Source organism: Dermacentor silvarum, chromosome 8 (genome assembly GCF_013339745.2).
Source record: "Dermacentor silvarum isolate Dsil-2018 chromosome 8, BIME_Dsil_1.4, whole genome shotgun sequence".
In the NCBI taxonomy this organism is placed as follows: Eukaryota; Metazoa; Arthropoda; class Arachnida; order Ixodida; family Ixodidae; genus Dermacentor; species Dermacentor silvarum.
Window position 1 is genome coordinate 51,217,526 of NC_051161.1, and position 25,752 is coordinate 51,243,277.

At 49.8% G+C, this 25,752-nt stretch overlaps 1 protein-coding gene across 4 annotated transcripts in view; it reads left to right on the forward strand.

Annotated features, from left to right (window-relative positions):
- LOC119461215 (protein lin-28 homolog) overlaps nucleotides 1-25,752 on the forward strand; it is a 176,917-nt gene that overhangs the window by 53,314 nt on the left and 97,851 nt on the right. For 2 of the 4 annotated variants that reach the window (XM_037722439.2, XM_049672045.1), the window contains exon 2: nucleotides 11,141-11,191. In XM_037722439.2, coding sequence (XP_037578367.1) covers nucleotides 11,141-11,191 — 51 coding nt within the window. Of the gene's footprint in view, nucleotides 1-6,042; nucleotides 6,086-11,140; nucleotides 11,192-24,440; nucleotides 25,321-25,752 lie in introns of those variants that run through there. The other 2 variants (XM_049672046.1, XM_037722440.2) reach the window with 2 other exon arrangements.

A 25,752-nucleotide genomic window follows, 5' to 3' on the forward strand; every position in this document is an offset into this window, starting at 1 on the left:
TGGTGTTCTTCTTTGCCCGTTCGTTTCCCGGACCCGCTTATGGGATGTAGCGCGCGGGGTTTCGGTGCTATAGCATCTGCGAGCGCCGTGGAAGCATGGCGCCCCCGCCGCCAACGAGACGCTCAGTATCGCGGGGGCTTCAAGATTTTTCATCCCAACTGCGGAACGCGAAAGCAACGGGAAACAAACATAGACAAATAAAATGGTGTGTAGGCAAGAACGCAGAGTGAGTGAGCGACTGCGGCGCATTTAGAGGAGACGGCCAGAAAGAACCACAGCCGGCCCCATATCGGCCGTCCGGTCGTGTAAGATCACGAGAAAGAGAGAGAAAGCAGGAGAGGAGGTAAGTGGGAGCTCCTCGGAATGGGGTCCAAATTGATATTACCCAGTGTACGTATGGTGAGAGCGGCCCGCATTCGTCGTTCGTGCAGAGCGCGCCTCCGTTGGTGTGTGTGTATATATATCGCGGGGCAAAGATTTTCGGGGGCCGTTATGTCCTATACTCGCCCTTTTTTATTCCCATCTTGCTCTCTCGCCCTCTTTTTTACACTCTCTCCCCCCTTCTTTTCCTGTCATTTCTTTCACAACCCTGTTTATACGTGCACAGGCTGACACCAGCACACACACATACAGAGAGAGAGAGAGAGAGAGAGAGACGCGGCCTGCGATCTCGATCTAGCTGTCCGGATCCATCTGTGTCTGACATTGTTTGGGAGGCAGGCTTAAAGACGTCGGCTCGCGCGCGCACTAGCGCCCACGGAGCGTTTGTTGAGCGAAGCATGCGTGTGCGCCGCCTAGTGGGCACGTTCTTTTTTGTTTTTTTTTCTATTGGAGTTCACGTAAAGAGCGTATTACGCGTCTGGTCTTTATATGTATTGTTACTGGATGCGGACAGGGCACATATACGATGGGCATAAATATAGTCCGCGACGGCTGCTGTGAATATTCCACGGAAACCCAGAAATAACGTTCTCTTTCTCTTTTACACTCGTTGTTGTTTGAGAAGCGAGATAATTTTTCGAGACAGCCGTGTAGTAGTGTAGTTCAATGCCAGTATAACTGCCCTTGAACAAAGAAACAAAAAAATACATCGTATTGCTATTTTTACTATACGACAGTATAGTCAAATTGATCGAAACTGAGTTTGCTGTTTTTTCTTCCGTTCCGTTATACGCTGTCGTCATCACGCCACCGCTGCAGTCGCTGTCAGTCCACCTCTTTCAGTTTCACGTTCCACCGCGTGACGACAAAGAAAAAGAACTTCGCCCGCCACTTTCATCGAGGATCGAAATCAAACCCCTACGGGAGTGAGCAGTTAAGAACCGGACGCGCCAGTCACTAAGCTATATATACTGCGCAACATTCGCGCAACTAAGAAGGCGCAACAAGCAGTATATATAGCGTAGCGGACGAAGACATTGTGAGCGTCACAAAGAAGTTTGCTTTATTAGAGAGTTTTAGATTAGGGACGCGAGCGGCTTGCGTACGCAAGGACTAGGAGCCACGGTACTGCGCATGCGCATACCCCCACGTCTTGGTCTGCGCATGCGCAGTACCCTGGCTCCTAGTCCTTGCGTACGCAAGCCGCTCGCGTCCCCTAATCTAAATCTCTCTATTATCTCCTCGCGTGTCCGATTCATTCCCCACAGTCGTTCTCTGACGGAGGTAGTCTTATCTTCGGAGACTTCGGGCCCGGGATGGCTTCTTACACCAGCCAACACTCTTACCTGAGGTCAGCTATATGAAGACAATGTCGAGTGTCCGAAGTCTCTCCGGCTCCTGCGTTTGCAGCGGATGCCCGCCATATACTTTGGACGTATCCTGGGACAAAGCCAGCCCGCTAAAGTTTGCCAAGGGGTTGTTTTTTAAGTTGAAAAGTGACCAACCTGAAGACTATGAAGATTTTTTTTATAAGTCGATTTTGCCGTACCTGCATGAAACAGGCCTCCAGACTTATCTTATCATTCAGACATTATGCCGCGTGGCAGCCCAGGCAAATAAAAGAGAGAGAGAGAGATGACACCAATATTTGAAAATCAAGCAAACGAGCGAGCAATCCATATGACAGATGTCCTCTGTACCAGCTTGTCACTGCAGTAGCAAATGAATTCAGAGCTGGAGGAATCACTGAAGTGCGCTGGTTATTTCCCCGCTTACTTTTAAAAGCATGGAGAATTAGTTCCTCTCAGTTTTCGCTCCGTACAATTCCCATTCGGCCCGTGCTGCCCGCCGCAAACTGTGCCGCACCGATTTTAATACTTGAGGGCCAACTCTTCTGAGGAAATGACTCCTGAAATTTCTTAGGAGATTCTAGGTGCCTGCGCAGTGAACATTCTGCCAATGAAAGCGTGTTCCGGCAGAAACCTGTGCATGTGTATCGTTATAAGTGATAAGGTTCAACAAAGCAAAGACAGAGAGACACGTGCACGCATTGAGAAAGAGAGAGGGGGGAGAAGGTATTGAAATGATGGCCCGAGGCCTATTTAGGGGAGTCGATAAGGGGAAGAAGATTGGGCTAAGCCAACGCCTCCTAGATAGAAAGCCTGTGCACTCTGCTTTATGACGCCATGCTACTTGGGCCGAAGTTTCCACTGTCAAACTTGGCGTGACGAAAGCGGCGACGTCTAAATCACCCCGCCTTACTCGCCAGCATCCCCATTAGATTCTATGGCAGTCGGGCAAGTATAGCATGACGTCATGGATCAAGTGCCCAGGCCTTGTGCTATCTAGGAGGCATTGGCTAAGCACACGCACACGCAACAGCGCTGAACACGGACGCATGCGCACACACGTACACAAGTGCACGAAGAAAAGGTGTAAATCGCCGTTGTTTGTCGCGATATGTATTCATGATCTTTCTTGCGATCTGCCAGCTTTCATTCCCAGCAAATGCAAGAAACGCAGGCTCTTGTGACGCGCTACAGTCTTTCGCAGCGCAGGCACCCATCACGGGCTCGCACAGACGCATCAGAAGCCGTCAAATATCACGCGTTGTTTGTACACGTACAGTTGATTTCCCTAATGTTCTCCCCTAATGGGCCTTTTACTTTCATATCATTGACGCGATGTAATAGGAGAAGTTGGCGCCTTTAGGTAGCGCCAGATACTCATAGTTGCTTAGCAAAAAAAAAAATTGTCACAAAATTTGTGGCAAAATGTGGCAGAAAAGTATCACAACAAAGACAACAATGAGTCAGCAATTTAACAAAGTTCTGTACATGAGTCCAGGGACCTACAGAATGTGAACACGTATACAGTTGCACATGTGAACACACGTGCCTCCTATCAAGACCGATACGTTCCTTCTCGCTCCGTTCAAGCTCGGGTGATCGTCGCATTCGTCTGGCTCGTTGATGCGGTCTCTCGGCTCTCCGCTTAAAGCTCTCACGATTCCGCGTCGAGAGTCAGGTGTGACGCGGCGTGGCACGCGGAAAGACAACGCATGATCAACCAACCCGGCAGCTGTCCAGTAATCGGGCGACTGCACGGGCAGCGGCAAAAAAGGGGGTGGAGGGTCGAGACTCACAGCGCGCGCACTTTGATATACGTGCGAACCTGGACCATATAACAGCGGCAGCATTACCCCGACGACCCCACCGACCGTGGCACGAGCCACGGCGCAGCCAAAAAGTTCGGCCTTGGCTCGAGCGGGGTCCGAGCAGCGGGGTCCGAGCGAAATGACCGTTGCGGGGGTGGACGGGGTCCTTTTCTTTTTCTCTCTCTCTCTTTCGCTATGTATCCCTGGGGATGCTGCCGCGCGCGGCCTCCTGTACACAATGCGGCTGGCGTTCGGCTCTGTGGCAGCGCGCTCTCGTGCTCGGCGGCGGTGCACGAAGTTTTCACGGCTGACCCTGCGGTGGCGATGACGGGGCGGAACCTTTCACACTGGCGCGCGCAGTGCATTCGTGACTCGCGTGCCGGGTGCGTGCATTGACGACCCGCACGCACGCCTAAATAAAGAAAGGAAAAGAAAGAGGAGAATCTGGACAATAGCCGAATGGCAGCATCTGGACGGACCGGCAGTATACACAGCAAGCGGTTGTGTTTGTGACTAGGAAACGACTGACGGGAGCAGCTCAAGGACGTCGTCTTTCGGTGTCATCGATACAGCAGTGTGTGGCACTGCGTGCGGACGGAGTGCGAGAATCGTGCACTGAAGGGGAGAGAGAGAGAGGTGGGGGGGGAGGGTGTGATCAAGGAAAAAGGAGGAGGTGACCACTGCTCAGTGACCATTGGCGTTACATGTGACACTGATATCACAATCTTATAACCAACTACCTGCCCCCCCCCCCCCCCAATCTTCCTAAAACAAATGCATCTACTTAAGAAGCTCTTTCACGCAACAACCTTACTTATAAATGTAACTTTCATAATGGCGCACAATTTCACACTTACAGCTGGCACCGCCGACACTTCTTTGGATCATAGTGGCAACCTATACATATATGTTGGCCTTCCAAATCGTTTTTCTTCTTCTTTCTTTCTTTCTTTTATGGCTCATGTTTACAGGGGCAATGTAGACAACTGGGGCTCCAGGCGACGCGACATTAAACCGTGGCTGCATTTAACTACGAAACTGTGCACGATTTGATAAAGGTTACCGTGATAATTAAGAGCGCAAAACGAGAGACGGACTTAAGCGCAGACGAAATTCAACAAAGTGTCACACGTGCTTGCAACCGGCTGCGAATTGAGTTAAACAGAGAAAGAGAAACAGGCAGAGAAAAAAAAGCGAACGAAAAGAATAAAAGTGAATCAAGGACGTCCTCTGCTCGCAGATCCGACAGGAGGAGCGTGGGTTCGTGTTTGTCCTTTAAGTTCGCCGCCGGGGGTTGGTCAGGACCGCGAGCGGGCCACCCAAGCCGCAGGCTGGCGCGTCTGCTGCCGGCAATATAGTGGCTGATGGCTTGGACAGGCGGGCAACGACAGCGTTGCGGAGAGCACTCGTTATATTATATACCCTGGAGGGGAAGTCGTGTGATTAACCGCAACAGAGGTAGTAAACCGAGAGATTTCTTGAATACAAGTCTAAAGGGACACTAAAGGGCAACCTGTAAACAACAGTAAAACCTCGTTATACCGAAGTTGAAGGGTGAGCAAGAATTTCTTCGTTATATACCTTATGGACATGTGCCGTAATGTGAAGCTCTATAGGGGGATTGCCAGGGGAATTTCACTTAACTTCGTTATATTCGTTATTTAGTTATGTCCCGTTTCGTTATAACGAGGTTTGACTGTAGTTTAGGATGGTGACGCATTATTTTAGCCCTCCATTCGCATTTATTTGGCGGGAAAAAATTGACTGTTACTCTAGAAAATGGAGGGCAGGCACTTTGCTTCTAGGAATTTCGAGCATGAATGTCAACGAGGCATCACGTTATTTTTTAAATTATTCTCTCGTATTTGGCTGCAGGAAAATAACTGAAAGTATGCTAGGTTGAGTTCTTAGTTCTTTTAGAATGCGAAGTAGTTTTTGTTTCACTGAAAACGCTGAACTAAACAGTATGTATGTGCCGTCACGCTGACACTGAAACTTTCGGGTGGCGTCGACACCGGTGTTTCGTTTCCGTGTTTGTTTTCAAGCTTACTTCAGAAGCGTAGTTTACTAATACAGCTTCACTTAAATATTCTTACATAATGTACCTTTAAAAGAATATAGCATGATCTACATTTCAGTTAACGTAACGCAGCATGGCCATAATGAAATGGTCTACTTGAAGTCTACAGACAATCATTGGACTGTCGCAACTCTCCACTTCGATAAAGCAGCCACACAAACCAGCATTTCCTTCTCTTTGTGAAAATAGGGAAGCTGCCCTTCCGGTGTCGAAGTGAGGTAAATGAAACACCGTCACTGAAAACACCCCTCTTCCACGAAATCGCGCCAACTCCCCCGTCGGCGTCACCAATAGCGGACACGTGACTCTACGTTGCCATCGTGACGTCACTGTGGGCTCAGAGCGCCATGCCCGAACGCCGCGATAGCACAACAGTGGAAGAAGCGGGGTCGTGTCGTTGGGATGAAGAGCGCGGTGCTGCCCGCTCTGTGCGAGCGCCTGGTGCCTCATCGTGATACTCAGGAAATGTGAGCGTCACCTTCCTTATACTGCTATGAGACTGCGCACATTTTTTTGGTCACTTTCAAGTACGTGTTAGGGCTTTCCCGTGTTGATGTGACGCACTGCGCGGAGCCTTACTGGAGTTACTGAACGATGCTGTGTTGCACCATTTTTTTTTTTCTGCTATGTCTTAAACATATCTCCTCGAATGTGAAAAAAAAGTTTTGTTGTTTGATACTTTCGTATCTTATTATTATCCCTCTTAGTGCACGTTCTTAGGGCACCCATAAATGAAATGAAGTAGCGGGAAGCCTTACCGGCTAACCTGGGGACCTCGAAATTACGGAAATGCGCGAAGGTAGGACAAAAGAAAATTTTTTTTCGTTGCCACAGAAACGTCAAACACAGCTCTGTACGGCCGCCAGTACAGTTATTAGCCGGCTCTGCGCTCGTACTGTGATCGGAGGTGGCGCATGTGCGCGTGTATAATTAAGGAACGCGTATATCCCGTGACATTGGCCCCATTCCAGTCTTAATATGCCTCACCGCATTAACACCGCTGCACAAAGGCGAGGCTGACTTACGAGGACTACCCATTATGCAACGCATATCAGACCTTTGCCGCACGCGCACTCCTCAAAGCGTGTCTCGATCTGAAGCGAACTGAGTTAGTCCTACACTGCGTGCACGCAAATTGACTGAATTTAAATGTGACTTCGGCTAGCTACCTAGCGCATAATGGCAGTTCCGAGGCGGCTGTGCTGCATTTTTTCGTGTTGGGGTTGGGGCAGTTTTTGGGGAGATTTATGGCTGTTTCCGTACAATCGGGAGGATTGGTTCGAATTAAGGAGTCTCTCGGACAAATCGGAAGATTTTGCAGGTATGACGGAAGCGGCTTTGCTTCCAACCTATTTAATTGGACCCCAGTTGTTCCGATACGGAAAATCAGTTCTGGCGCAGTCTGCCCAGTGGAGAGAGAGAGAGAGAGACAAAACTTTATTTTGATGAGGCACGGAGAAGCGTCGATCTCCGTGGTGGGTGGAGCCTTCAGTCCAGGGCCCCAGCGGCGGTGGCAGCACTTTCGGCTCTGGCGATAAGCTTTCGCTGATCCTCCAGTGCCGAGCTGGTCAGCACCATCTCCCACTGCTCGTGCATTGCGTTTCGATTTGGGGAGTTATTGGGGATATAGTGGAGGAAAATCTCTGCAGCGGTTATATTCTAACCTACCTCTGGTTTTGCTAAAGAAAACATAGATAGATAGATAGATAGATAGATAGATAGATAGATAGATAGATAGATAGATAGATAGATAGATAGATAGATAGATAGATAGATAGATAGATAGATAGATAGATAGATAGATAGATAGATAGATAGCGAAGGCAATGTACGACCTCGCATATCTTCACTGTCCGCTTGATCCAGCTTGGTAACCGTTCGTTTCGGTTTTGCAGATTGCCAGCTGCTGTCTGAGCAAGTTATACCTGGAACCTTCGGCGAGATTGTAAATCTAGTTTTAGGACCAGCCACACCTTACTCCATTTCTCAGAGATTTCTTGCTAAAAGAGCTGGAGTTTTGAGTCCAAGATTACACCCGCTCGCCATGCGCCTTCCCCTCTCCCCTCTATACTCGTCGTCAGCCATCATGCTCCAGTTCTTTTTCCCTTTCCTCTACACAGTCTCTCTCAGTCATCTCTCGTGTCCCTCGAGTATTTCTAGTTGGTGATGTTTTAACAAGCCAAGGGAAGCCGAGACTGCCGGAGATAGGGTCGCTTTCCTCCTTTCTACTGAGAAAGTTGAGCTGCGTAAAAGAAGGAAAGAGAGAGAGGAGAGAGAGGATAGTCCAGCCGTGTGACAAGCTCAACTTGGCTGATCCAATAGCACGTGGCTGCACGCTGAGGTGCCTCCGGCCGCTTCTCGTTTCGCACGTCGTCACGCGGATCGCTCATTCACAGCAATGGCCGCGTGAGAGACGTAAGGGAGCGGGCGCACGCAGAGTAAGGTTCGGCGTCTATTGCGACGGCAGGAAGTTTACGGCGCCGAACCGGCGCCGCGAGCGGCTTCCTTTGTTCTGCGCCGTGCGTGTCGTGTTGGCGACGTACTGTGTGTGTGTGTACGATGATACCGGGCCTTCTCTTTCGTTCTCTCAGTTTCTGCGTGACGGTATCCACCTTCACTACGCGTTGCGATTTTGTGGATGGGGTCGCTGCACCAACTATACGCTTCCCTGCCGCTGCAGCCCGCCGGCTGATGTCGGTGGGTGGATGACTGTGTTCGTACGCGAAGAAAAACAGCCCTGTCGCAAAAGTTTGGCGATCACAGTTCGCGAAGGCGTAAGGTTGCAACCACAAGGAGCGTATTTTCGGCGCCTCTTTCGGGCGTGTCGCGTCGCGTCTCCTGGAAACGGTGCCCCCCACGTCAGGCCGCGTGACCAGCGTAGCCTTTCGCAAAAGTTTAGAGACGGTAGCTTGCGCGAAGTGTAAAGACCCAACTACACGTACGCGTGCCGGCGCGCCTTTCGTTGGCCGCGCCTCGCGAATAGTGACGGTTTGAACCTAAATGACGAGCGCCAGCGCGTGCCCATTTGGCTCACTATTTTCGCCTTGCTATACATCGTTTCGCATTTCTGTGAGGCAGTACCGATATTTGTCTGGAGAAAATCTCTTGGCTCGAGGCGCGCTTCGACGCGTACGATCTGTCCTGCACCATCTGCGCATGCGTGAGGCGCGCGGTTGGAAGTTATCGCGCGCCGGCAGGCGTACGTATAGTTTGGCCTTAATGTTGCAACCACAAGGAGCGCGTTTGTGCGCGTTAGTACAGTGCGGGCGATGGGCTCAAGCGCCATGTCACATAGAATGACAACGAACAGGAGTGTGTGCGCACCGCATTTATTTCCATGGCATTTGTACATAACCGCTTCACTAGAGTTTCGCTCCAGATAGATTCCATCATATGCGTTCAATCTACATTTATTTGTCTTAGGGTTTCAGTTCGGGCTGACCATACAGCGTGGTCTAGCACACAGTCGAACCCGGTAATAACGCGCAGGAATTATGCGCGAAGAATAGTTCGATATATTCAGTAACTCGATACACCCCAAACTAGCATATAGCGAAATTAAACCAACTTCCGGGATGAGTTCGTTATAAACGGACATATTATCATCAGTGGAGAAAACAGGGAAGGAAACCCATTTATCGAAAACAAAACTACGCATAGTAAGCTGCAGTTTCTTGCCTGTGCCTTGAACTCTCTCTCAGCGTCACTAAAAACGGCGTTTTCGATGCTCAAAATTGTGTAGACGTGCTCCAGTGGACCAGAAAAATAAAGAAAGAAAAACAGTATGAAAAAAATAAAGGAAATACTATGGAAATATCTCCCCTGAACACTTTGTTCCTGCATGTGCAAGTGGTGAAGCTGGCAGCGGACGCTGCAAGTATGATTAATCAGGGGCCCGCATGTTATGAAGGAGTTAGTTTGCATGTATATCGGTCAGTCAGTTTCGCGTGTTCGATTAAAGGAACGATTCACTTTATCCGACTTTGTTGTGTTCGGATTCAAATAGTATGACAGAAAATGTAGGGTGACTTGAAGACGACATATATGTGCTCGTCATTTTAGCCTTCTGCAGAAGGCAGACACGGAGAAGCATGCCCCGTGTGCATGCAGCGTAACGTGACTCCGGATTCTTGTTATTTATTGTTAAACCTTCAAGACCCCGTATACATGCGTGACCGAGGACACCTGTGTTAAGAAGATTGCGTGCTGGAACACAGAAATTCGTAGAAAAACTCGCTGAAGTCCAACCTTAGTTTCACCTGCAGATGATGATAGAGTCTTAACTTGTCCAGAGGTCTCATCCTATTGTCATCACGCCATCTTAGTCATGTCATTGTCGTGAACTCTTCGTCGTCATTGCGTCTTTGTCATCCCATTTCCGTCATGTCTTCGCCGTCATGTCCTCGTCGTCATCGCGTTGTCTTCGTGCCATTGTGACCACACGATCATCGAATGATACCATCGTTGTCATTCCTTCGTGGGAACCGCACGTTTTAGGGCCACAAGTTTATATTGAGGTAGGCGGTTCCCCGGAAAACATGTGTCCAACTTGGTTGTGCACTCTATAGTTGCAAATGGTCGCTTAACAAGAGCAGCGTTCCTCGCAATCATTAATGAAATCTTCGCTTAAACCGATTCCCACAACTCGTGGTATCCGCGTAATTTCTCTTTTATTGAACTTCTCAGCCATAGGGAGTCGTCTGGTTATTTTTGCTGATGGTGAGGGTGATATGAAGGATGCGAATATTGAGCACATTGATTGAACGTCACCTCGACTCTGCCTTGTCACGCATATTTGGGCTGTCTTTTACTTATTTAACACTAACTTGTGTACTTATTCATCTCGATAATGACTTCGTTTTCGTTTTTCGTTCTTTTCTTTCTTTTTGATTATTATTTTTTTTCGTGCTTCTTTTGCTACGTACGTAACTTCCGTTGTCATGGTTTTACATCTCGCGGGATAAACGCGCTCGCCGCAACAGCTCCTTCGTGCTTCCTTGCATCGCGATCGTTGCGGACGCTTCCGAAAGGGGGCGCTGTGTTATCTGAATGCGCGCGGAGCATGAACATGCTACACAGATCCGATTCTGCTGAAATCGTCGAGAATACAGCTGGGATCGATTTGGAGCGCCCACGATGATGCCAGATATATAAATAGGGGTCAACTGTAAGCCACGTTATTCGATCCGACGATCACCGGCTGCGTTCGCCCAATGTCCATTGCCGAGATTTTACTTGCAACATGGTGGCGAATTAAATATGCGTTTTAACAGTGACGTGCACCGGGTAAGGCTTCGCTCATCAAGTGTGAGACGGGCGCGCGTCTGTTGCTGTCCAGAGCGTCGTCAAATTCCCGTGGTTGTCCAAGCGGCTGGTGTCGCCAGCACACGTAGAAAGCTGAAACAGCCGCAACGCCATCTGGACTGTGCGCGGTGCCTATAATCACGTTTCACTGCGAGACTTTGTAGTAAGGTGGTAGAGGACTCGTGCTAATCTTTATCTTATCTCTTTCCTTCCTGCAGGTTCCGAGGTTATCGTACACACAAACGGATGCACGGAAAGCAGTATCAACGGTAAGTAGCAGCATGGACTGCCATCGATATTATACAATATGCATGCTACGAATGTGCGCTCTGTGAAGTAAAACTACACTTCATTGTACTGAACTAAGCTGGATTGGAACTGTGTGTTCCTTCGGAGGCACCGACGATTCGATTTCTTCTGTAAGCAGCTCCATTACGAAGTCAGAACAATGGTATACTGTCAAGGAAAGTATAAATTGAAAAAAAAAAAAAGTCTGTCAAACGTCACCTTGAGATAATTGTCTAAGTCAAGCGTTAGGTTAGTGGTGTAAATCTTCCGAGATGTCTGATTGTGTTTAGTCGAATGACGACGTCGAAACCACGAAGATGGATTGATGGCAATAGTTTCGGTGGTGTCATGATCACTCCATCTGCGAGTCTGGCGTTCGTATAGATGGTTTGCACTGACGTCATCGGGGCCGCCATCTTCGCGCGCTAGCACGTCAAGAAGCTGCGTAACGTCGGGAAGTTGAGAAATGTGTCGAGAAATTGCGAAATGAAACGTGACAATACGGGAAGAAGCGTCAACTGTTCCGGGCGACGAATCGATTACAGTGATAATCCGGTGTAAAAACTGTCACCGTCAAACGGGAAATCGATGTCACAGGGCGGAAACTGAGCCGTTCTGCAAATAATTGAATCGGATTGAATTCTGGGGGTTTACGTGCCAAAACCACGATTTGATTATGAGGCACGCCGTAGTTGGAAGACTCCGGATTATTTTGTATACCAGGGGATCTTTAAGGTGCCCCCAATTCACGGGACACGGGCGTTCTTGCATTTCGCCCCCATCGAAACGTTGCCGCCACGGCCGGGATGTTCTGCAAAGAACCTGCGCAAGATGGCGGATTGAAGCAGCAGGTTGAGACTTTGCCGATAGGGAGTGAAAAGTGCTCAAAATACTTGTGAGTCCATCAAAGGAACACTAAAGATGACTGTGAAGCTGTATTCCTAAATAAAATACGTTATCGCTATGCGAATACAGCAAAATTGGAGGGACGCGATTCAGATTTGGGTTGGTACTTTCGATTGCTTATCGCTAGGTAAGAGTGCCCGAGACGCGCAAATGTTATCCTACGTTAACAGAGCTGGGATGATATAACGCATGGTCACGCTCGAACACGGCAGAATGAACGAACAACCCGACGGGTGGCCAGCGTGATCTTCAAGCTCGGGAAAGCTTGGCGTGCAGCCGTGAATCGAGTGAAGATACAGGGGTGCGTCGCGATGAAAAAGAAATGTTTTTTTTTTTTTTTTCATCGCCACACTAGCGGCTGGTACTGGCGGCACTGGTGTCATAAGTGGAAGAGCGAGAGCGCCATCTAGCCTATGCAGGGTGCATATAAGCAATGGAGACGCGGAAACGAACATTGATGGCAACGCCACCCTCAGTTCCCACAGCAAATGGCCGTATGCTGATTTCGACAGCGTCTACATGGATATACTTAATCATTGGTCTCCGAAGAAGAATTGAAATGTGCTCTAATGGCACGAAAGGATCAAACAGCTCAAACGAGCAAATTTCTAGGTAATTTCCTGACACCAGGACGGCTCAAACACCAGATAAATGATTTGAAATCGCTGACGTCACGGTGGCGTATTACACCGGCGGTGAGGTATCAGCGCGAAATTCAGTAAAGGCATGTTTCAAAGTATGCCCGTTAATTGGCTGTGTTCAACGTATGCATCGTGAGAGTTTCCATAGATATATAAGGTTGTCTTGTGCACCCTTCTATCTATCACGCGATTGTTCATATCTCGTGTTTGGCCCGCGCTTACTTATACTTCGCTCGGGGCCACCAGAGACAACGGTATTATGTACAAACGCCGGCTCATCGCCCAAAGTTTTCATTTCGTTTCATTTATTTGTCATTCATACATGGATTTGTACAAAAAATAAAACTGCTAGGCCCGTAGCCAAAGGCTATTGTGGACCCCTAAAGTCAATGTATATTAGCAGCTGCAAAATTTAGAACACATCAACTTACTAGTGATAAACCTTAAAACAGTGAGACAATGTCACAGACATAAGGCAAACCAAAAACAGTATATTATACATACAAGTAGAATACACGAAAAAAAAAAGAAGTTTATGTGCAAGTGTTTTACAAGCGTTGAAACAGATACTACAACAAATTGCGAAATACGCCGAAAAAAATAAAGTTCGCAAGCTTCTTTTTTATTTATTTTTTTCGCTCGCTTATTCACGATAACAATTTTGTTCCGAGCGATGACGGTGGGAGGTGGGCTGGATGCACGCATTGTCTCCCCCATCCCAGGAAGGCCGTACGCGCACGACGAACGGTCTTCTTTGTGCGTCGGGCCACGCGCCGCATTTTTTGCCCCGAGGCTCCTGCGAGATCAATGCCGAGAGGTGGGTCCCGAAACCGTGGCCGTGACGTGAAGAGCAGATGGAGAGAGAGAGAGAGGGTGAGGAGGGGGTGGTAGATAGGGGGAGGCGAGTGCGCGATGCGATGTTCCAGCACGCACGCACGCACTTTCACGCGCTTGAAAAACGAGCGGGGACGGCTCAGCTCAAAGATCGCGTGGCCTCGTCGCCTGGCTGCACCAATCAGAGGCTACAGCTTCACAAAAAGAAAAAAGAAAAACTACAAAAGAGAGAAAGAACATAACTAATGGAGCGCTTGTTCTCTCTCCCTCTCTCTCTCTCTGTCCTGAAATCACGTCGCGTAATCTGTCCGCTTCGTTCGGCCTCTCTTCCTGGCCTTCTTTTTCAGTGGTTGAACTGATTCGCATAACCTTTTTTTTAGGAAATTACATGCATTTGTAAAAGCTTCCTCCCTCCGCATTGGAATGAGTGACGAACCAATGTGAGACTCCTGCGGAATCGACGAAACTATTGAACACCTTCATGTGTCTTTGTTCCTGTTACTACGTCCTGCCGCGTACGTCCAGTCGCGCTTTTTTTTTATGCATACAAAACGAGCAAAGAAACTTCTCCGTAGTACCGAGACAAAGTCAGATACTCAAGGAGCAAAAGCCCTCAGATGCTCTCTCTCTCGCACCCGCTCTTACTCGCGCCTGCGCACAAACGTCGAGCGATTCCTGAAATACCACGCCCCGCTGTGCTGCCTAGCAATTGTAAAGTCACTTCCGGGCCTCAGCCTCAGCGCTTGTACGCCGGTGTAACATCCCAGATTTTGAGTCATGTTCCCGTATTTGGGCCGTTTTCTTACAGAGATGAAGTTCTTGTAACATGCTAGATTGAGTTCATTTCCGTGCCTCTATTTCCAACGAAACGAAATATCCACCAAGACGGACTATCCGAAAGTGATCAATTCAAGCTTGGTCCGTGCGGTTGGATAAAGAGGCGCGGTTGGATATTTCGCCTCGTTGGATATTTAGTCTCGCCTCTCACGCATAGGCGATAGGATATTCAGTTACGTTGGATATTTAGGCCACAAACGATTTTGTTCTTGGTTCACTTGCAGTGCAGTGTGCAGTACTTCTGTAGCAATATTCGCTGCTGACCAGATACAAGTAACAGTTATCTATAAATCACTGACGTTACGGCGAGGTATGGTGCGAAACCACTTGCTTCATTTCTATTTATTTTCTTTCTTTTTTTTGTCCTCTCTGGCTTACCAAACCTCTTCTTCACGAGGGAGTGGTTGATCCGCCATTACAGAAGAGTAATTTGCCGATACTCGTTGCGTTATGCTTGTGTTATATAGCAGATCGAAAACGAGCGATGGAACGAAAAAGGATCAGCGTATATTGATGTCACAGAAGCAAAACGCCGGTATGAATCAGAGAGCAAACGGCGTTAGCTGATTTCCGTTTCAGATTATGCAAAAAAAAAATGCAGTTGCGCATTTGAAGACGGACCGACGAGACGGAAATGGATAAATATCGTCCGCTTAACACCCTGTCACTTAGATCTGCGACTACGTTCATACGAGGACCATTCTCGTTAAAAATATATAACGAGTCAGAAGTCAAGTATACATCCAGACGCCCCGAGGAAGGCTCATCCACCCCCAGGAAACGGCCAGCGCATATATTTGAAGCAAGCTAGCTCATCACCGAAAACGTATAACCAGAGCCTCCATCGATTGAGATATCCTATTCGGGGTTTCATATGTCATCTGAAAAAAAAATAATTAAAAAATAAATAAAAGGAAACAGCGCCTTCACCCGGAGACATAAAAAAAATCTCTTTCATTTCTTATTTCTTACATGCTAACCTGAAGCTACAATTCACCGATTTCTTTTTATTTACCGCGCGCGGCTCTCGAACGCGTGGAACGAGAGAGAGGAGGGAGGGAGGGAAGACCCACCGCCGAGCCAGGCTAAGGTCGGCTCTTCCGCCATTCATTTGGTATCAGTCGCTACAGCTTTCATTCGATGATGATAAGTGGTTCTTGAGGGAAAGGGAAAGGTTGGCGCTATCTTCTGCAGCCCTTGAGGGAGCACGGCTCAGCGCCAAATTCGCCCGAAACGACCGATAAAGCTTTCTCCCTCTCTCTCTCTCTTTTCTTTTTTTCGCGTTCATCTCGCGAGAAATAAATACTTTGCGGCGGCGAGAACGCGCGCGATAAGTTTCGCGATAAGTGTCTTCCCCGCGTCCCCGTGCGAGAAACGCGCTGGCTCCGCACTTTTGTGCAAGTTATTGCGATAGCGACACTCAAAAGCAGATTTCTGCCGTCGGCGTCGCCGTCGCCGTGTCGTCACCGTCGCCGTCGCCGTCGCCGTCGCCGTGAGGTTCCGTATGACGTCAATGGAGATGAAATCGTCGCCGCGCGCCGCCGAACTGTATGTGCGAGTGAAAGGGAGCGAGGGACGCGCGCTTTCACGGGGAGTGAACGCACGGCGGAGAACAAACGCGCGTTCTGTGCCGTGCTCCCTTAAGGGCTGCAGAAGTAGGCGTCTCTTTCCTCCTTTACAATCAGCATATATGTAGAGCAAACGCGGCTTCTTCTGACGCACGAAAGCCCGTGAGGGGGGGGGGGGGGGGAGGGAAGGGGGGCGACGTTTAGCTGCGGCACTAAGTGCCTATTTATATCAGAGGCTCCGGCAACAGTCACCAACGCCGCACGCATTTTGTGCGAACGCGGGCAAAACGCCGACGGCGTCGACAACAGTGCTGTGTGTTGCCGGTGCTGCTGCATGTCCAAGTTTGTACAGCGGATAAAACTACTATCCTTACTCCGTATAGCGCTCTACTAAGTTGCTATCGCAATTGATGCTTCGCCTTTCGGGTGAAACTGCGACAACTTTTTTGTGCTTGCAGCTCTCTCCGTCCGTTTGATTTTTGCGGCGGGCGCACGTATACTCCGAGAGAAGAAGCAACTCAGTGCATTGGCGGAGGCGCGCGGCGGTCCAAACCAAAACAGGACAGCGTCCGTGCGCGTTTGTGCGTGCGGGCAACTTGCGCGGGGGTCAGTCGCGGAATTCCAGGACGACTGAGAGATACAAGAGAGGGGGGGGGGGGGGGGAGAGAATTCCGAAGCCCTCTGGCCCTCCTCTTCTTCTTGCTCCTCGTCCTCCTCTGGGGGGATTCCCCTTCCTCCTCATCCTCTAGTCTTGCTGCTCCGTCAGCAGCTTGTGCTGTTGCCGCCCAGAGTGGCAAACTTCGATTATATATATGCGAACGAAGAATCGGAGCAACAACTCGAAGTGGCGGTTCGAAATTATACGCAAGAACCGTATCATAGCCGACACTGATTCCAGTAAAAGTGTGCGCGAAATAAGATCAAATTTATGATCATGCTGACTAATAATTGTATGCATGAAAGTATTAAACTTGCGGATGGTTTTCGGGCTTTTGACAAAGGCAAAAAAAAAAGCGAGAGAGAGATTGAGTATATACAGAAAGAGGGGAGTAGAGAGAATATCCGGAAAGGCCTCTGGTTGGCTGCACTAAAAGGGGAAAGGACAATAGAAAATATAAAGGAGAGATTGATTCATTGATTGATTGAGTGGTTGATTGATTCATTCTTTCATCAGATTTAACGTCCCAAAGCAACACTCCCAACTACAAGATACAATGTAGCGGAGTGCTACGCATTATTTTCGACCACCTGGGCCTCCCGGTGCCATCGTGGGCGGAGCCGCCGATTTGACCTGAGGGAGCCTTCGGCTCCCCTTGGCCAGTTTATCAGGACCAATAAAAGTTCTTGTCACCGTCACCTGGGGTTTTTTGAGCGCTCACCCAAATCTATACGTATTCACGAGAAGGTTCCCTAAATCAGAGCAGGTTATCCTAAACACATGCGGACAGAAGGCAAGTGTCACGTGGGCATAGGCGATCACATTGCCCGGTGATATATAAAAGAAAGGAATAGACGCAACTAGAGCATTGATGCATAGCCTTGTGCGCTCATGCACGAACGGCGACGACTGCGTTTTAACATCTTGTCTGTAGAAAAACGCCAATCGTCCAATCGTGCTAGTGCGTAATACAGCGATTGGCTCTGCGCAACAAATTGAGGACAATCACGCGTCACAAAACACGTAATAATAAAGGAAGTGAAAAGGGAAGAAACGAACGGGGCGAGTCGACCCTGCCGTTCCGCGTGACGCCTTGCGCCGATTTACTAAAGCATCGTTATAACGAAGTTGTAGCGAGAATTACTTCATTATATCTATTAATTCGTTATATTCATTATTGCATACGCTGCACTATGAATGAGGATTTCAAGTGAAATTTCACTTACTTCGCTATATCCATTATTTCGTTATATTCCATTTCGTTATAACGAGGTTTGACTGTATACCATTTCATGTACACACTCCCGGCTGTCCCGAGCTTTGTGTAGTTTTGGACGCTCATCTCCTGACCCTCTTGCAGGCGTAGCAGGCACGTTAGGTAAGACAGTCTTTCGATTGAAACTGTCATCATTGAAACTAATCTGGTGTCTTCGTCTACGGCGTCTCTCATACCCAATGTATACTTAGCTTTTAAGGAGCATAACACCTCGAACTGTTATTTTCACGAAGAAAGAAATAAACAAAAAAGGAAGGAAAGGAAACAGCACCCATGGTTTAAATTCTACGTGAATATAAAACCAAACGCTGTATATCACGGTAGCGCCGAGGCAGCGCAGCATGGCATCCAAAGGAAGTCGCGGTCAGGCCGCGTCACAGACGGCTGCAGATGGTGGAAGCGTATCTCCTGCGCAGGCACCCTTCACGACGCCTCTCACTCACGCCCCTACCTCCCCACTTGATGCTACTACTACGTACTGCGACTACTTTCATTCATGTGCAGCTTCAGACGCGTTTTCTTCTGTCGTGTCAGCTTACGAAAACGCCATTTTGAGTTCGCAATATTCTCTGCTTTTCTCTTTTTGTTCACTTCAGCCCCCCCCCCCCCCCCACTCTCCTCCCCTTAAATCCCTCTGGACGCCTTACCCATTTCCGTGATTACTTTTTTTTTATTATTATTCGTTAAAGTGCGAGCAAAGGAGGTTCCCCCAGCACTGTCGTCGCCCCTTCTTCCGTACGGATATCAAATTCAGCTGTGCGTCTCGTTTACACAAGTGTACTACGTCAACGCCGCGCGCGTCTTCTATACGTTGTCTTGCTAATTCTGTGCAGTGCAGCCGATGCTAAGTTTCTTGTCAGCAGCCAATCAGTGACGAGAACCGGCTGCGTGTTCCAGGGAAGGGAAGTATGGCTTAACGGAACTAAATTTGGGCGAGTTGGTGTAGCTACATCCTTCGTAACTACAGCACAAACAAAGACACCGACAATAGCGAAAGAAGCCACGGGATAGGCGCTGGACTTGACTTCGCTTTTGAGAATCACGCCTGATCTTCCCGCACCTATTCTCGACGTCCGGGTTGTGTGAGCATGCTCCCGTAAATGGCATGACACTCGCCCTTGTTCGTGTATCATGTCCCCAGAGTTCACGTGACTTCATTGTGTATTTGAAATGTTTTGCTATCGATAAACCTCCGAGGTTGCGAGTCCAGTGCCTCTCCCGCTACTTATTTCGTTCTTGTCCGTGTCAATTTTGCACTGCGTTTTTTAAGAGGAAGAGAAGATGGCTTGCCCATTGTACGCTACTGATTCTTCCGTGAAGCTTCCATTTAGTTCGACGTCGTACACAGGGCTATCAATAGGAGGGAAATGGAGGAACACCTTCCTCTGGTTCTCTCTCTCTCTCTTTCTTTTTTTAGTTGGCTTACGCGGCCCATGTCTTTCGCTCCACTGCACGGATTTGGTGCGACAGACTTTAGCTCTCTGCTTGGTTCTCTGCTGGGAACAGTCGACGGCTGCCGCACAGCCGGTTGCTTCAGCTGACAGTTGCCCCTTCATCCCACACCTCTCCTCCTTCGTGAAATCAGAGGCATCCCCGAGAGATCGCCTCTACCAGCGGCCCACGGCCTCTGTTATAACGCCACCGCGCCATCGCCACTGTCACGCTGCCGTGTGCCGTGCGGTGAGACTGGAGACTGGAACAACACAGCAAAATGAAAACTTACACCAATTTGCACAAAACTGCAACTGCGAGTCCTTTCACTTGCGGTAGCCCACAGCGCTGCTGACTTGCGTGCTCGTGCTCATCAATCGCCGATTCAGGCGTCCGTTGACGAACTTGCGCCACCAAGCTGCAGATACTACGCGCGCCCGGGTGAGGTCTGTGTGTTTGTTGCGGAGCGGTACTGTGTCGCCATCTATAACACGCACCCGGCGAATTACGGCTATTCATCTTGAAACTGCTGTTGCCTTCGAGATTCCGGGGCACACATTTGCGTCTTTTTCCGAAGCATTTCATTGTTTGTTCTTATTAGTGTTTTAGTATTGATCAGGCATATGACGGACAGGAGGCATTAGAAAAGCTGATAGAAATTAATGCGAACGCTAAGTATAACTGGCTGTCTCAAGTAGAAAGGTGCGTGATTAGGCATATCGGAGGCTCATATGATACAGAATACGCTTCAGATAAGACGCTTCACAAACCAGTGCAAACCCCGCTGGCAGCGGGGAGCGAACACTTCGTCATGCCTACCGCTTCACCACGTCTCGGAAACCTGAGACTACGCGATCTAGGCGCGAAGGAAGAAAGCGCGCATAAGCCACCAGTCATCTCTGGTGTTGCACCCGCCACAGATTACATCCAAGATACAGCCCCTGGGCCGCGTATGCTCTCAGCCGCGCGAACAGCATGCATAGCCACGGCTGGGCTAAAGGAGAAGACACACGCTCACCTTGTCCACCTTCTTAGGTCATCATGCGTCTTCGTGCTGTTGAGTTCCAATCATTATTTCATTGATTATTGAATGCTGGGTTTGACGTCACTATGCAACGCAGGATCTCTGACAGCCGCTGTATATAGTAGATGGTTTCATGTCCGCCTGGCATTAATCAGCACATAAAGCTCCGTACACGAGAATTGTTGCGTTTCAGCTCCATATCAATGCGAACGCTGCAGAGATTGAAACTTTGACTCCATGCTCAGCTGCAAAACGTCATTGCCACCGCTAGCCGGACCTGTATTTACGGAACCTTTCCTAAATAATGGCCGTCCGATATATACTGGTCCTCGATATGGCAATCGTCTCGCTACGGCGTCGATCACTATCGTGAGTAGTAGTCGCTCGAACGCAGGTCAATCGGGAGGCTCTCTTACTGCGAGAAGTTATTTGAATTCTGCTGCAAGAGCGTAAGCATAAATATTCCTTTGCGTGAGCATAAATATTTCTTTGTAATATTTATGCTCTCTCGTTTGCTTGCTTTTTTTACTTTGTAGTTTTGCTTCTTATACTTGCACTGGAGGTCCCGCCAAAGTGATTAAAACCTTGGGACCTCCTTCTGTATAATTGGCTTGCACTGACGTCATTGTAGCCACCATGTTGGTGCACCGACACGATGATACGCTGGGTCCGTAACGTCACGTGAAAGCTTTCAATAAGATGGATTGGACTGAAGTGCTCGTAGTCGCCATGTTGGTGCCCCAAAACGGAGATAAGGTGGATGCGTGACGTCAGGTGAAAGCTATCAATATGCACAACTATGTAACCTGTTTAGGTATGTAATAAACGTGAATTCAATTGAATTGAATTGAAAAGGCCCGTATCCAGAAAAAAAAATCCGCCTCCATTCCAACCTGTGAAAGTGGATTTACAGCGAAGCTGTAATCGACGTTAGACGACATTACACAAGCACCGTCACCACAAGCGACTTACGACACGCGCGAACGCACGTGTGCGGAAGTGCAGCATACATGCTTATTCCTCTAGGCCCTCCCATAAAGTAAACTGCGTCCGAGAATTCGTGAAATACTACTTACGTGCAAGCTGCAGACATGATATATCTTCGGAATGTAATTAGAATATACGAGAATAACGGCATCGTCACGTGACCATATCGCCTGATGACGTGATCTGATGACGCCTACGTCGAGTGATGATGTCACCTGATGACGTCATGTGATGCCTCTTGGAGAAGCAGCACACTGTGAGCTGCCCGCTTCTTTCCACTGTCTCCGGAGCCGCGCACGCGGACACAGAAAATCCCGACCAACTAGAGGTTAACAGTTTCACTGTAAAAGTTCTTGCCATAACTGTCTTCGTATAATAAGAGACACCTGTCGATCGCGATGTCGGACACGTAATTGGCGAAAGCGGTCAGCCAACGACAAAAAGCACTTACGACCGAACGTGAACTCGGCTCCAGGTCTGTAGTTGTCATCACGCACTTAAACCAGCCTGCCCCATTCGCCGTTGTTGTCACGTTCGTAATTTCGTCGACGGCTATAGAAGTCGTGCCTACTGCGACTGGTGGCGTACAGTATGCCGATCGCCTGCGTATACTTCGTGCGCATACAGGTGTCGGCTCACCGACGCGGAACGTCTATACGCCAACCTTGCGTGAGCGTCAATTCACGAAGATTTTCGAGGCCAACAAAGCGCACCCACGGTTTGCAGAATTGCTGCCCAAATACCACTCGCGTGTAGTTCCGGAGCTCTTTCTATAGTATGCACCCATACTGTGCGGTGTTGCACGCCATAAGCTCGTTCTGAGCTGTCGTCCATAACTATACAAGGTCACGAAGGCTATAGCCGCACGCAAAGCTATTCTAAGCGTTTTGTTACGTACGTTAAGGACGTGCCCTAGACATGCAGTGGAGTGCCTGCTGTACTCAGCTCTCGCCAGCAGCTCGCAGAGTGACGCCTTCATCTCCCTCGATGTCTGGAAGTGCTCGCTCCTGTACCATACGCCCTGGCTACTGGAACGAGCGAGCAGCGAACCCGAGCTCAGCCAATGGAACGAGCTTTTATTGTTGAGTTAATAGTGCGTAGAGGCAGAATTTGTGAATATCGTTAGGAAGATAACCACTCAGTTCGCGCGCCCAGCGAATTGAACGAGAGATAGTGAGTGGCACTCACCCCGGAAACAAACAGTCGCGCGCACGCACACACACACACACACACACACACACACACACACACACACACACACACACACGCACACGCACACACACACACACACACACACACACACGCACACACACACACACACACACACACACACACACACACACACACACACACACACACACACCCTTGTCTGACATACGGTTGTTTATAGAAAGCCCGGCAGATTAACCACATGCGACTGTTGTCGAGACGCTTTACAAGCAATCAAAATACCAGTAATATCAAGTATCTGCTGTCTTGGTTCTCTATCCTGCCTGTGGGGAAAAGGAACTGGTTAAAAACAAGAGCAGCGCGAAGATGGCGGAGCGCGCACCACACAATGCAAGTTAACAGCGTTTGCGAAGTCCGTCACGCGAGCCCGCAGGAATCATGACACGCCTCCGTGAACAAAGGCAGCCGACTTAAGCGCGGCGGCGAGCAATGGGAAAAGCGAGTGCATTAACGCAGGGGACGACGTACGTCTGTGCGTCACGACAGCGCGTTAACGCCAAGCCACCGACGCGGTGAAAAGTTTCCTTTCTGGGCGTTGAACTCTTGCGCGCGCCCGCTTATACAAACTCGAAAACGCGCTGACAAAAGAGAAGCTCTTTATGCAGCTCCGCTCAAAAATAGACGCCCCCTTACCACAAACGGCGCCGTGTTATTGCACTCGACGCGCTATTCGCGGTAATTCTCATCCGTCAAAGTGTGCTTTATTGCTCGGGCTGCATGCATGGAGCTCGGGCAAGTACTATATGGACGGTTTTCCGGAATAAAGTTGTTTACTACTACGATACGGCTTCCCTCCCGCATTTATCTCAGTGACTACTAACCGTCCAGTTCCGGCTTGAAATCAACCGCTCATCTCTAAGACTGTGTGTATATATATACACACCCCGCTCCTCGCAATCAGCCATGCAAAGCTTGCCCTGACCCCATCATACTTAGTATACAACCCGCACTAACCATTTTGTGCTCCGATGTCGAATATTCATATCTCAGGTATCAGAATGTTCGGCAGACTGTATCACATGTAGACACTGTGTTTCGTAAGACGTACATGTTTTTTATGGTACGGAGTCGGTACTTCCATCATATAAAATGTCTAAAAGTTGCTCTATGTTTCCATTGCAGCCATCATGAGGGAGCAGTTAGGGCGCAGTGCGAAATGCACGTGCAACGCCCGAACGGCTAAAGGTGGAATGTGCGCTGGAAATGCGTTCCCTGCAGTTGCAGTTACAGAGTCTGCAAATGCGGACCAATAGGTAATTTTGTGTATGGAGCCCGTAACCAACGGCGACGCGCGCCTCAAGTACGTCGGAAATACGTTCCTATGTAGTTAACCGCTTAATCGCCGAGGCATATAAACGGTGCCGCGCACACCGGCGCGAAAAAGACGCACACTGCGTGTCGTTCACCTGTTCACACGGGAGCCGAGAGAGGGGGGACGTGGATGGGTGGGGGTCGGGGGTGGAGGGGGAAGAAGGGGGGGGGGTCACATTTTGGGGGGAGGGGGTCGGAGGAGGCGTGCGGAGCACGTGCCTTCTGGTTGCGCGTCTTCCGCTCTTGGGGCGTTCGCGCGCTCGCGCGCCTCGCCTTTTGAAATAGCAGAAGTGAGCGGCGGCGGCGGCGGCGGCGGCGGCAGTAGCAGACGACGGAACCGGAAACCAGCGGGCCGTCCCGCGACGACGTCCGCCCGCCCCCCACCCCCCCACCCCACCCCGTCTCCCACCTACCCCCCCTCGCGGTTGGCAACGCAAGCGAGCCACGATCTCGTTTTTGTTTCACGTTTTCGGCGGGGCATCCTCTCGGAGAGACCTCCTCCTCTGAAACACGTCGCGCGTGTGTGTGCTTGCCGCTGTGTCTACGAATGCGAATGCGCGAGCGGCGGCGATGAAGGTGGAAGGGTTCAACCCTCGGCTACCGTAGCCTGGTTCTTCACCTCCTTCTCCGGCAAGCTTTATACCGAAACGAACGAAGAAGCCGCGCAACGTATCCACACTCTCAGCTGGCAGCGCGACCACGACGTACTCACCGCCATCCGCCCCTGCAGTGGTCACTTCTGGGATCCTCCGTCTCGCCAGCCAAAGTGGTCCCGGGACCCGTTCCAGGACTCGAAGAACTATACAGTACTGGCCATCGGCAACGCTCGATTCCAGTCAGGGACGGTGAAGTGTCGGTACACTTTTGCGACTCCCGTGAGAGAAGCGAGCCCCCTGGAAGCAGGCTCGGTCGACCAAAGCTTTCACGTGCCTACCGATCTCGTTGCGTGATCGCGACCGCGCGGACTCTCCGTGTGCGTGCGTGCGTGTTCGTGAGTGCCTCATTCTCTCAGCGTCCTCGAGCGGAGACTTCAGGGAGAGGAGCGAGAGAGTGAGAGAGAGAAAGAGCGTGCGTGCGTGTGTGTGTGTGTGGCGGCTCGCGCTCACCGAACGCTCACGAGAGAAGGCGGCTAGTTTTTTTCCCCCTTCGGTTGGCCGCGGTAGCGGCGGCGCATCATCAATGGAATTCGGCGCCGATTGTGGCGGTGGTGGTGTTGTCGGTCGGGGGCGTCGCCGGCCCCGATGACCTTCCGTGCGCCTGCATGACGACGACCACGACCAAGACGCGGATCATCCCGTCGTCGACGCGTTGACCTCGGCAAACGTTTGTTTGTTGTGCCGCCGCTGGGCTTCTCTGGCATCGAGTGGAGCCGGCCCGAAATGTCACAGCAGACCCGGACGAAGAAAGGTACAGAGTTGTGCTCACTTTGCTAGAATCCGCTCGGTCGCTATGCAGGTGTGTGTGCGCGCGCTAGCATATATGCAAGCGGGTGGCAAGAGGGCCACGCCTTGACTTGCCGCACGAATCGACTTATGCCGGGGTCTTTCGTGGCGAACTGCCGTTGACATGCGGTTGTCACTGAAGCACCTGACTTGCCCGGAAGGCGCGAAATGTTTCCGATTATACGGTCCGTGGGTCGAAACAGCAGTTCATAAATTTACCTTCGCTTTCTCTTATGTTTCTTAAGAGCGTGGAAGCGATTCTGGAGCTCGCGAGTGGAAAGTTTTAAAGTGCCACGTGATCGGTGCTCTGCAGATGCCATTTCGAGTTTGATATTGACCGTCGTGTAACGTTATCGTGGATTTTATATTGATCGCCGCTGATTACACGAACGAGATA